Source organism: Tachyglossus aculeatus, chromosome 2 (assembly GCF_015852505.1).
Source record: "Tachyglossus aculeatus isolate mTacAcu1 chromosome 2, mTacAcu1.pri, whole genome shotgun sequence".
NCBI lineage: Eukaryota > Metazoa > Chordata > Mammalia > Monotremata > Tachyglossidae > Tachyglossus > Tachyglossus aculeatus.
Genome location: NC_052067.1, coordinates 604,532 through 617,916, shown reverse-complemented (window position 1 = coordinate 617,916; position 13,385 = coordinate 604,532). Strand labels below are relative to the sequence as shown.

At 51.0% G+C, this 13,385-nt stretch overlaps 1 protein-coding gene across 1 annotated transcript in view; it reads right to left on the bottom strand.

Moving 5' to 3' along the window:
* Positions 1-11,741, bottom strand: part of ANKIB1 (ankyrin repeat and IBR domain containing 1) — a 62,799-nt gene extending 51,058 nt beyond the window's left edge. The window contains exon 1 of the mRNA XM_038765789.1: positions 11,496-11,741. Coding sequence (XP_038621717.1) covers positions 11,496-11,683 — 188 coding nt within the window. The 5' untranslated portion in view covers positions 11,684-11,741. The remainder of the gene's footprint in view (positions 1-11,495) is intronic.
* Between the last annotated feature and the right edge of the window lie 1,644 nt (positions 11,742-13,385).

The window sequence follows — 13,385 nt, the reverse complement described above, 5'->3', positions numbered from 1 at the left end:
TTGTATTGTACTCTCCCAACGGATTAGTATGGAGCTCTGCAAACAGCTCGTGCTCAATAAATACGACTGATTGACTGACATCCTAATTAGGCACTTGAGGCGAGCTAGTCAGTCAGGCAATCCTATTTATGGAGTGCTTACCGTGGGCAGAGCACTGTATTCATTCATTCATATTTATTGAGCCCTGTGTGCCGAGTAATATAGTAAGCGCTTGGAAGTGTACAACAATAAACACATTCCCTGCCCACTGTGAGCTTACAGTCTAGAGGGGGAGACAGGCATTAAGAAAAGTCAATAAATTACAGATAGGGAGATAAGTGCTGTGGGGCTGGGAGGGTGGGGATGAATAAAAGAAGCAAGTCAGGGTGATGCAGAAGGGAGTGGAAGAAGAGGAAAGCGGGGCTAAGTTAAGGAAGATCTCTTGGAGGAGATGTGCCTTCAATAAGCAGCGTGGCTCAGTGGAAAAGAGCCAGGGCTTTGGAGGCAGAGGTCATGGGTTCAAATCCCGGCTCCGCCACTTGTCAGCTGTGTGACTTTGGGCAAGTCAGTTCACTTCTCTGGGCCTCAGTTACCTTATCTGTAAAATGGGGATGAAGACTGTGAGCCCCACGTGGGACAACCTGACCACCTTGTAACCTCCCCAGTGCTTAGAACAGTGCTTTGCACATAGTAAGTGCTTAATAAATTCCATTTTATATATGTATATATGAGGCTTTGGAACAGGGGAGAATACTAAGTGCTTGGGAGAGTACAATATAACATACACACTCCCTGCCCACAACAAGCTTACAGTCTAGAGCCACGGACCCTCCTCCACCAATTAGTCAGCTGCACCATCCCCTCCTAGGCACTGCAGCCAGGGATCCTTGGTTCTGGCACAGAGTGCAAATGGCACCCTTCCCGAAGTCAGTGGAACTGCCCAGGAGTCCTTTAGCCACACAACTCATCAATTGTATTTATTGAGCGCTTACTGTGTGCACAGCACTGTACTAAGCGCTTGGCTCTGACCTCATCTCTCAGGCAACAGGCCCTGGGCTCAGAAAAACAGAAAATCCATACGCCCGGGAACCCTCCAGTCCTGGGTCAGCCCCGGGTCAGCCCGACAGAGGCCTTCCAGCCAAGGCCCCGATCCTGCCTCCAGCAGCAGCCCCCAGGATAGGCCTGCCACAGTCGTAAGTTGGATGCCTTCCTGGACGTCCACACCTCACGGCTAGGGATCAACCATCCAACATTTCAATTCTCCCCACTCCATCTCAGACTCAATCCATCAATAATACCTATAGAGTGCTTAATGCGTGCAGGGCACTATACTGAATGCTTGGGGAATGCAGGAGAAGCAGCGTGGCTCAGTGAAAAGAGCATGGGCTTTGGAGTCAGAGGTCATGGGTTCAAACCCCGGCTCTGCCAATTGTCAGCTGTGTGACTTTGGGCAAGTCACTTAACTTGTCTGTGCCTCAGTTCCCTCATCTGTAAAATGGGGATTAAGACTGTGAGCCCCCCGTGGGACAACCTGATCACCTTGTAAAACTCCCCTGTGCTTAGAACAGTGCTTTGCACATAGTAAGCACTCAATAAATGCCATTATTATTATTATTATTGGGGGAGCATAATAAAACTGGTAGACAAAAGCCCTTCCCTCACGGAGCTTACAGCCTCCCAGTGACCCATCAACTCTGAATTTCCCCTATCCATTCCTGACTTTCCCCCAGTGACCCATTATGGACCATGCAACACTCCTGACTCTCCCCTCTCCAACCCTGACTCTCTCCACAGGGACCCGGCACTGACCAGTCAACGTGGCCGATTCCCCCCTCTCTGTCCCTGACTCTCCCCCAGTGACTCAGAGTGCACCATCCAACACCCCGACTCTTCCCTCTCCATCCCTGACTCTCCTCCAATGACCCAGCGAAAACCATCCAACACCCCCAACTTTCCCCTCTCCATCTTGGACTCTCCCCCACTGACCCAGCACAGGCCGGCCAATACCCCTCTTCCTTCTCCATCCCTGACTTGCCCCAAATGACCCGCACGGACCATCAAACACCCGTCTCTCCCCCAGTGACCCAGCATAGACCACCCAACAGTCCTATCTCCTCTCCATCCCTGACTCTCCCTCTAGTAACTAATCACAGACTCTTGTACATGGATCTATCTAAATCACTCTTGAACTTAATGATATTTTCTGCTGCACAGTTTCCAGTTTCCTGTGTAAACACATACATGCATTTACTACCGGCTTAATGAAGGATGTCTCCTCCCCATCTTCAAAGCCCTTCTGAAATCCCATCTCATCCAGGAGGCCTTCCCTGATTCATTTCTACCCCTCCCTAACCTTCTATTATTCCAAAGCCCAGATCAGCACTTCTGAACCACTAGTAAAAGGGCAAGGATCATGTCGTGTAACTCTACTGTCCTCTCCCGAATGCTCAGTACAGTGCTCTGCACTCAGCCTGTAAGGTCCTTGAGGGCTTGGATCGTACTGAAGAACTGTACTGCACTCTCCAAAGTGCCTAGTACAGTGCTCTGCAGCGTGGTTTAGTGGAAAGAGCCCGGGCTTGGGAGTCAGAGGACATGAGTTCTAATACCGGCTCCGCCACTTGTCTGCTGTGTGACTTGGGGCAAGCCGCTTTAACTTCTCTGTGCCTCAGTTACCTCATCTGTAAAATGGGGATTAAGACTGTGAGCCCCACGTGGGACAACCTGATTACCTTGCATCTACCCCAGCGCTTAGAATGGTACTTGGTACATAGTAAGCCCTTAACAAAATACCATAGCTAGTGCTCAGTAAAGACCACTGATCGATATTTCCTTCCATGTGGGTTATTTAGGAGTGCATGAGATAGACATTATTATTAGTATGTTCAAACTAAAACTAGGAAAATGTCTAACAAAACATTCCCACTGGATTAATGCTTCCCCAAAGAAATGTTAACAACAGACTGTTTCCATTTTATGAGATATTTTTGATGTACAGTAAGTGAAAATTGCTTTTCCTCCCTTTGCGTTGTATTTTACTTAGAACAAGAAATCACTACCACGGCGGGTGGGGGGGACGACAGTAGATTATGAGGCCCAGGGTTTCCAAGCAATTGTTTTTCCAGTCCCAATTACAATGCCAATAAGCTGTTGAAGGAACCTTTTCCATTGGGCAGGAGGGCATTCACTGAGTCAGATGGGCACTCGCCAGCCTCGCTCTTAAATCCTCAGGTACCTGTCCCCTACCTCCCCTCCTCCCCACACTCCGTGGCACTCAATGTCCACAACTTTACACTCTGCTGCATCCTCTTACCTGTAATTTATTTCAACGTCTGCCTCCCGTTAGACTGTAAGCATCCTGACGGCATGATATGGGTCTAGCTTGTTGTGGGCAAGGAACACATCTACCAACTCTGCTGTACTGAACTCTCCCAAGCACCAAGTACCATGTTTTGCCCATGCTACATACTCCAATGTCACTGGGTGAGTGACTACCAACTCTACTGTACTCTCTCAAGTGTTTAGGTCAGTGCTCTGCACACGGTAGACTACACGCTCCTGAAGGGCAGGATTATGTCTTCTAACTGTACTCTACATGCTTTGTACACAGTAAATTGTAGACCGCAAGCTCTTTGACGGTAGAATGATATTATCAATAATATTTATAATATGATATACATTTATTAATGATAATACTAATAACTGCGGCATTTGTTAAGCTATTACTATGTTCCAAACACCGTACTAAGCACTGAGGAAGATAAAAGACCATCAGGAGGACAATATCCCTGTTCCACAGGGGATTCTTGTGTTTCTTAACTCTGCTGTCCTGTCCCAAGCACTCAGTTCAGTTCTCTGCACAGAGTAAGCACTCAACAGTGCTTCTAGACTGTGAGCCCGCTGTTTGGTAGGGACCGTCTCTATACGTTGCAAACTTGTATTTCCCAAGCGCTTAGTACAGTGCTCTGCACACAGTAAGTGCTCAATAAATACGATTGAATGAATGAATGAACAAATACTACTGACTGGAAAGAAACAGAAAAGGAGCCTAGAAGTACACCTAAAACTGAAGCAAGAAAATAAAGCATCAACCCCCCGTGCCCCATCACCACAGACACACGTGATGATAAAGCGTTCAGCACATAAAAATAATAGCTGTGGCTATTTGTAAAGCGCTTACGCCACATCGACTGGGGTCGATGCAAGGTAATCAGGTAGGACACTGTCCCTGTCCCACATAGGGCTCACATTCTTAATCCCCATTTGACAGGTGAGGTAACTGAGGCCCAGAGAAGTGAAACGACTCGCCCTAGGTCAAACAGCAGAAAAGTGGTCCTTCTGATTCCCAGTCTTGCAATCTACCCACTGCGCCACATTGCTTCTCCTAGTCAGCGCTTGCTGAGGGGCAGAATCGCCAAAGCCCCGAGCCGAGCAGGCAGTACCCTAATTAGCAAAGCCAGTCACGCGGTGGTGGCAGTGACAGGTCGGGAGTGACCAGGGGGCCGATCTCCATCAAGCCGCCAGCCCGGCTACTATCTCCGTCACCCGCTCAATGGCTTCCGGGCAGGGGCAGTGGCCCGAAAGCCGATCTCCATCGAGCCGCCAGGCCGGCAACTGTCTCCGTCACCCGCTCGACGCCTTCCGGGAGAGGGGAGGAGACCAGCCCGGAGATGAGTCACCACACGCGTTCTCTGCTCTGACCGGCATAAACACCCATCTCCTCGGCTTGCTCCTTTGGCGTCTTCTTCAATATTTACACTGAATGTAAAACACCACCACCCACCCTCGCCGCCCCTTGAAAGAGAGAAGGAAAGAGAGAACTGATCTGATTTAAATAAATAAATAATACATAATGATGGCATTTGTTAGGCACTTACTATATGCCAAGCACTGTTCTAAGCGCTGGGGAAGATACAAGGTTATCAGGTCGTCCCAGGTGGGGCTCACAGTCTTAATCCCCATTTTACAGATTATGAGAAGCAGCGTGGCTCAGTGGAAAGAGCCCGGGCTTTGGAGTCAGAGGTCACGTGTTCAAATCCTGGCTCCGCCAATTGTCAGCTGTGTGACTTTAGGCAAGTCACAACTTCTCGGGGCTTCAGTTACCTCATCTGTAAAAATGGGGATTAAGACTGTGAGTCCCCTGTGGGACAACCTGATCACACTGTAATCTCCCCAGCGCTTAGAACAGTGCTTTGCACATAGTAAGCACTTACTAAATGCCATCATTATTATTATTATTATTAGATGAGGTAACTGAGGCACAGAGAAGTTAAGTAACTTCCCGAAAGTCACACAGCTGACAAGTGGCAGAGCCTGGATTAGAACTCACGACCTCTGACTCCCAAGCCCATGCTCTTTCCGCTAAGCCACACTGCTACGAGGCCAAAGTGAAATCAATTTAGAGGCCAAAGTGAAATCAATCAATCAGCAGGATTGACTGAGCATTCACCATGTACAGAACACCAAACTTAGTAGTTGGGAGAGGGCGATTATAATAATAATTGTGACATTTGTCAAGCACTTATTATGTGCCGGGCACTGTACTAAGCGCTGGGGTGGAAAAAAGCAAATCGGGTTGGACACAGTTCCTGCCTCATGTGGGACTCACAGTCTCAATCCCCATTTTAGAGATGAGGGAACTGAGGCCCAGAGAAGTGAAATGACTTGCCCAAGGTCACACAGCAGACAGGTGGCAGGGCTAGGATCAGAACCCATGACCTGATTCCCGGGCCTATGCTGTACCTACTACACCATCCAACAGAGTAGGTAAGCCTGGTCCCTGCCCAATCCTTGCGGGCGCAGGGGCCGTTTAGTCTGGCTGCGATTTTTGCTTCGCCAGAATCTTCCATGAGAACTGGAGACTGCATGAATCCATTCAAAGGGCATGTGCGCTCGGCACTTAATTTACCATCCTGACCTTCGCTGCCTAAATCCCAGATCTCTTTCTAGGACAGGGGCAGGCCAAGCCCTGCTCCTTCCCAGCAAGAGGGGGGCCGGGAGGGACAGAGCTCTGCTGCTGGCTCTCTCTCCCAGCCCCTCAAAGTGAGGAACAGAGGGAATAGGCCTCCCCTCCCAGAAGGACCTTCTCACTGCGCCTCGTTCATTCATTCAATCAATCATATTTATTGAGCACTTACTGTATGCACACCACTGTACTAAGTGCTTGGGAAGTACAAGTCGGCAACATATAGAGACAGTCCCTACCCAACACAGTCTAGAAGGGGGAGACAGACAACGAAACAGAACATGTAGACAGGTGTCAAAACCGTCAGAAAAAATAGAATTATAGCTATTGTTCTCGCCTGTCCCATTGTCGACGCCTGGACCACATCCCTCCTCTGGCCTGGAATGCCCTCCCTCCACATATCCGCCAAGCTAGCTCTCTTTCTCCCTTCAAAGCCCTACTGAGAGCTCACCTCCTCTAGGAGGCCTTCCCAGACTGAGCCCCCTTTTTCCTCTCCTCCTCCACATCCCCCCCGCCCTACCTCCTTCCCTTCCCCACAGCGCTTGCATATATTTGTACAGATTATTTATTTTACTTGTACATATTTACTATTCTATTTATTTTGGAAATGATGTGCATATAGCTATAATTTTATTTGTTCTGACTATTTTGACACCTATCTACATGTTGTGTTTTGTTGTATGTCTCCCCCTTCTAGACTGTGAGCCTGGTGTTGGGTAGGGACCGTCTCTATATGTTGCCAACCTGTACTTCCCAAGCGCTTAGTCCAGTGCTCTGCACACAGTAAGCGCTCAATAAAAATAAATGAATGAATGAATGGTGGACCGGGGCCCTCTCAGTGCCGGCTGGGCCTCATGGCTGCCGCACACAGTAGGCACTCAGTAAATATCACTGACCGACTGACTGTCCTCAAGTATTGTCTTCCCTGACAATATCGGGAGAGCGGGGATCTTCCTGGCCCATGAGTCCTGGTGGTCGAACGCATCACGGTTCGATTCCCAGGGGCTCATGGAGGGAACCTGTCCGTCCTGGGTCTGAGCACTCAAGTCTGCCGGATACGGGTTTCCGCCAGGCATCGGGTCCGGACGCCAGTATGAAATTAGGAAACGATTGCCCGGAAACACCAGTCTGCTTGGATATCAGAGAAGCAGCGTGGCTTAGTGGAAAAGAGCACGGGCTTGGGAGTCAGAGGTCGTGGGTTCTAATCCCGACTATACCACTTGTCTGCTGTGTGACCTTGGGCAAGCCACTTAACATCTCTGTGCCTGTTACCTCATCTGTAAAGTGGGGATTGAGACTGTGAGCCCCACGTGGGACAACCTGATTACCTTGTATCTACCCCAGTGCTTACAACAGTGCTTAACACACAGAAAATGCTTAACAAATACCACAATAATAATTATTGTTATTATACCGCGGGAAGAGGCATCAGGAGAAATGGCTGTGTGCCCGCGTGGGCCCCGCTGAATGTGGGGTCTGTGCAGCTGGGCGGATATGACCCCCATCTCCCTTTCTAGACTGAAAGCTCATCACGGGCGGGGAATGTGTCTGCTAATTCTGTTATACTCAGTCCAGTGCTCTGCACATAGTAAGTGCTCAATAAATACGATTGATTGACTGATGTGACGTTCGTTCAGTCTGTGGCTCTTGAGGACGGTTCTGTCCCCTCCTGCCAGACCAAACTGCTCTTTCTGTAAAGTTCTCTTAGCAGAGCCCACCCCCCTGCGCCAGGACGTCAATGGGAAACCCCATCAGAAAGCAACGTTCCTGGCTCTGCTCTCAGGGGAGACAGCGTCAGCACTCCAGGACAGAGGGGAAGAGATGCGATTGGTTTGAGAGGTTTACGTCAACCCAAACCCCTGCTTCATCCCCTCCGCTACCCCTCTCTCCTCAAGGCTCCAGGTCACCCGTGGACGGGCTGGCTTGTGCCCACCAGCATCCCTCCGGGGACTGGCTCCCACCGGAAGGGAACTGGAGGCTTTGGGCTATAGTTCTAGCCCAGGGGATTGTAGGAGCTGGAGAACATTTTCACTACATTTGCTGGAGGAAAGGGACAACGTGTGTGGCTACGAGACCGAGAGTGAGTGGGTGCGCAGGAGAGTGCTTGAGACAGAGGGTGACTGTGAGAGACAGAAGGGGACAGAGGCAGTGTGTGCAAAAGGAGAGAGTGAGTTCGTGTGTATATGTATGTGTGGTGGTGGTGGGAAATGAAAGAGAGACGGCACGCACCAGCATGGCCCCCCTAGTACGCAGCGGCAGTGGGGCTGGGTTTCAGAGGGACAGGCATTAGAGGCGCTTTGCCCTAGATGAAGTCCATCCCCTTTTCTTTCTCCACCGTCCCCTCCTCCAACGGCTTCGGACTCAGGGGTTGGGTCCGCAGCTCCATACTCCCCCGCTCCCGGCTCTACCCAGTACTGAGGACCCTCACTGGGGACGTGGCACCAAGAGCTGCTGAGGGACTCTGCTACCTTGGAAGCTCACGGCCAGGAGCGCAACGGTGGCCAAAAGAGTAGAAAATAGTTTTGAGCAGGCTGGTGGGCCCTTCAGAAGGCTTTGGTGGTCATGTGGCATCCAGGTCCAGGCCAGGCCGGGGATACAATGCTGGGGTGCTGCCCAGCCTCCTGGGAACACCCTGGAAGTCCCACCCACTTTTGGAGTCGTTCCACCGGCACAACTGATGATCATAGCCAATGTCAAGCATATTTAGTGAATGAAAACGTGACGCTCACAGAGCAGGGTGAGGAGGAAACAGGGAAGCAGCCTCTGGCAGTATGGCAGGACCGCTGAATGTTGGGGGCCATCTCAGGCAGATGGAGCTACCCACAGGGCTGGGGCCCCCACTAGTAAGCACGAATGGGCTACTCTTTTGAGCAGAAGCCTCAAAAGAATCGTGAGACTAAGGGAAAGCCGCACCAGGCACTGCAAACAGCAAAACCATGAGGACAGCAGAAAGCAGTCTCTCTGTGGCACGGGGAGGGACCATTCCCTGACCTGGTTCACAATTCTTTTTTCGAAAAAAGCACAAGGCAATAGACCACTCTGATCTTCCACAGTACTTTTACATTAGGGATTTCGGTCATCCTCATGATGACTTTGGGAGGAAGTAGCGGGGAGAGCAGAGATTTTTATCCCCAACGAAGGAGGAAACTGAGACCGGAAGGATCCCCAGAACCAGTGCTCTTTCCCCCTATTTCCTGTGCAGCCACAGTCAGAATAGTCTTAATCAGATGGTCTTTATCTGGTGACATGGCATGGGTCGATGATAAACGCAGAAGCATGATGATGACGATGATGGTATTTGTTAAGTCCTTACTATGTGCCAGACACTGTACTAAGCACTGGAGTGGATATATGCAAATCAGGTTGGACACAGTCCCTCATCCCACGTGGGGCTCACAGTCTCAATTCCCATTTTACAGATGAGGGAACTGAGGCTCAGAGAAGTTATGTGACTTGCCCAAGGTCACACAGCAGACAAGTGGCAGAGCCGAGATTAGAACCCATGATCTTCTGACTCCCAGGACTATGCTCTACCCACTACACCATTCTGCTTCTCTGTGGAAGTATGGAATCCCATGGGCCAAGATTTAAAACAGAGGTCTCCTCCCAGAGCTACCTGGGGCCTGAGAGTCCTGTTAGCCCCCATTCCCCTCCCTGAAGGAATGGTCCATCGCTTGAGCTCTAGTTCTGAGAAGCAGCGTGGCTCAGTGGAAAGAGCATGGGCTTTGGAGTCACAGGTCATGGGCTTTGGAGTCACAGGTCATGGGTTCAAATCCCGGCTCCACCAACTGTCAGCTGTGTGCCTCTGGGCAAGCCATGTAACTTCTCTGTGCCTCAGTTACCGCAACTGTAAAATGGGGATTAAGACTGTGAGCCCCCTGTGGGACAACCTAATCACCTTGTAACCTCCCCAGCGCTTAGAACAGTGCTTTGCACATAGTAAGTGCTTAATAAATGCCACTATAATAATCATTATTATTAGTTCACTTTCGGATCCCCTTTTCCTCTTTCCTCCGATTTCAGGGTCTGTCTCTAGACTGTAAACTAGAGTTGTGGGCAGGGAATATGTCTTTTATACTGCTGTACAGCATTCTCCCAAGTGCTCAGTATAGTACCCTGCACACAGTAAGTGCTCAATAAGTAAGACTGACTGACTGACTGTCTCCCCTGGCTAGACCTTAACTCTTGGAAGGCAGGGAGCCTGTCTACTAACTCTACTGCACTCCCCCAAGTACTCAGTACAGTGTTCTGTACACAGTAAACGCTCAGTACAGTATGATGACTGATCAGATGATTGACTTAGAAACAAAAAAGCACCTTCCCCAAAAGATTGGGCCAGGTCCCGATGGACAAAGAGAGGTAGTCTTGTACTGAACCCTGAAGGGACCATTCCCTCATATAAAGTTGTGTCCAGTTGAGCCCAGTGAAGATCGGGGAAGAGCATTTGTTTCTTTCATTCTACCGACTGGGATTCTTTCCACGCTAGCAGTACGCCAGCTCGAGAAAAAACAGAGATAAATGATTTCAGCAGGCTCCTTGAGGGTAAATACATGCCCTCCTCAGAGAGCAAGGAAACCTTTAAGCAATAGCTGCTCTGGAGAATGCTAGAGCACCAAGCTAAGCTGAGCATGCGGGCAGGCGAGGGGACAGAAGGACACAGGTGCTGAGGAGTGGGGGGACTCCCCTCATGGCCGAGGGCTTCGCCAGAGAGAGCCCCAGGAGTGCCAGCCAATGACCTCCCAAGACCAAAAAGATCCTCCAACCCACGCTGCTGAGAAGCAATGTGGACTTGTGGAAAGAGCACAGCCCTGGAAGTCAGAGGACCTGAGTTCTAATCCCAGCTCTGCCACATATCTGCTGTGTGACCTCGGGCATGTCACTTAATTTCTCTGTGCCCCAGTTCCCGGAAAAATGGGGATTCGATACCTGTTCTCCCTCCTACTTGAACTGGGCGCTCCATGTGGAACCTGATTCTCTTTTATCTACCCCAGAGCTTAGTGCAGTGCTTGGCACATAGAAAGGGCTTAACGAATACCACAGTAATTATCATTATTATTTTTATCCACAAGGACTCCAGGTCCACGGTTGTGAAGACCCAAACCGGGACAAACCATCACCTAAGGTTTGTCGATCCCTGGAGCTGGGTGATCTCTCACTGGCATTTCCTCCATTTCTCCAACAGGCCTGAGGAATTTGGCATTTTTGACATTCCGAAGGAAATTCCTCTCTAATTTCTTTCCAAATTGAGTCTGTAAAGTGAGCTCTTCAGTTGGTTTTAGAGTTGCTATTAAAATGAATCCTTCGAAGACGGATGGTGCCACTAGAGAACCATGACTGGACCCCCACGGGGAGCCCACTCTGGATTCCGGGGCCCCCTCCCCATCCAGCGGGCACTCCTGACCACTGGCTTCACAGCTCTCTTCCAGCAATCCCAACTGGGCCTTTCCGCTCTCCCCTCCCCACTGCCCCCCAACTCCCTCTCTCCACCTCCGGCTGGCTCTCTCCACCCTTTCCATCCCACCGGCAATGGGGAGGACAGAGAGGTGGCACTCACCCCAGGATGCGGTTCATGCCATGGCGGGCGGCGTAGTGCAGCGGGGTGTTGTGCTGGTAGGGCTCCCCGTAGGACGTGTTGGGGTCTAGGGATTCCTTGAGCTGCGGGTTGCTCTCGTAGATCTGGCAGGCCAGGTTCTCGTCTCCGTTGATGAGGGCTTTGCGGAACTTTGTGGTCGTGTTTCCCATGTTGCTGCTCTCTCCCCGTCAGCCGGTCCTGGAACGCGAGGGCGGCATGTTCCACACCCTGGGCAAAGGAAGCAAAGTCTGAGCCTGGTGGCCGGTGGGGGATCAGAGGGGGTGGGGGGTTGAGGGGAAGGTGTGATCGTGCTGGCCTGCAGATGGTGGGTGGGGTCCTCGCTCAGGGCGCACCTCCCCACAGGCCCACCTCCAGACTTTTTCGGTGGCGGGGGGTGTAGGGTTCGCCAAACCAGGCGGGGATCGACTCCAAAGAGACAGAGAAAAGTTCACACGCCTGCGCCTTGCGCTGGGAGGGATCTATGAAAATAAAAACCCTCTAACTTCCCCTTTCATCGGGGAAGGGGGAAGGATCCTGAGAGGGCTTTGGGGCCTAAAACGCTTGGAACTAAATGGCCAACACCAGGCACAAACGCTAGTCCCCTGGAAGGCCCAGCTCCTGAGCGCTCTCTCCCTGGAGTGGGCCGGGTTTCCAGAAAAACAGACATTCTTGTGGACTGGCGGCCGCATGATAAAATTTCCTGGGATTGTACTTTGAAATAACTGAGATTCTATTTCCCCCAGGAAGAGCGGGTTTTCTTTATCCGAAAAAAAACCCCATATATTTGCCTTCCAAGTTGAAAACTGCATTCTTGCTACCATATTCACTCTGTAGGGATGCTGATGGGCTGTCGGAATTCTTGCCCGTGTGTCAGAATTTTGAATAACCAACACCCATCCTGCCCATTCCCTGTAAGGATTGGCAGTCAGGACCAGGGGAGCCGGAGTCGCTCCGTCAGTGGTATGTACTGAGTGTCTGCTGCTGCAGGGCACTGTAATAAGCCGTGGGTAGAGTACCGAAGAATTTAGTAAACACGATCCCTGCCCTCAGGGAGCTTACATTCTACTGTGTTCAGAGCATTGTACCGAATGCTTGGGAGAGTACGACAGAGTTAGTAGGCACCACCCCTGCCTTCAAGAAGCTTACAATCTACTGTGTGCAGAGCACTGTATTGAACACCAGGGAGAGTACAGTAGAGTTAGTAGCCAAGACCCCTGTTCTCAAGCAACTTGGGGAGCGCAGCAGTTATTGGACATGATCCCTGCCCTCAAAGAGCTTACAGTCTTCTGTGTGCAAATCTCTGTATTGCACCCTGGGGAGAATATAACAGAGTTAGCAGCCACGATACCTGTCCCCAAGGAGTTTCAAGGCAGTATATTGGGAAGGGGGAAATCCTAGCTTTGCTCCCAAGTCAGGCAGAACTTGGGCTCTGCTCTCTGTACTGTCATGAGCCCTCTTGTTCTCCCCTCAACTGTCCCTGGAGCAGCTCTCCCTGACCCCCCAACTGTCCCTGGAGCAGCTCTCCCCGACCCCACAACTGTCCCTGGAGCAGCTCTTCCCAGCCCCAAACTCTCTCTCAGCCAGCCTTCTCCAGGCACCAACTGTCCCTGCAGCTGTCTTTCCCAACCCTCAACTCTCCCTCGGCCTGCCCTTCCCAGCCCCCGACTCTCTCTGGACCTGCCTTTCCCAACCCCTGCTCCACTTCCGCCTGTCTTTCGCGGCCCCCCAACTCTCTCTGGACCTGCCCTCCCCAACCCCAATATTCTCTGGACCAGCCCTCCCCAGCCAACCACCACTGCACCCCCACCACCTCCCATCACCAGACAGACAAGTCCCAAGGCTGGATTTTTCTGAAAAGCCGCTATGGTAGCT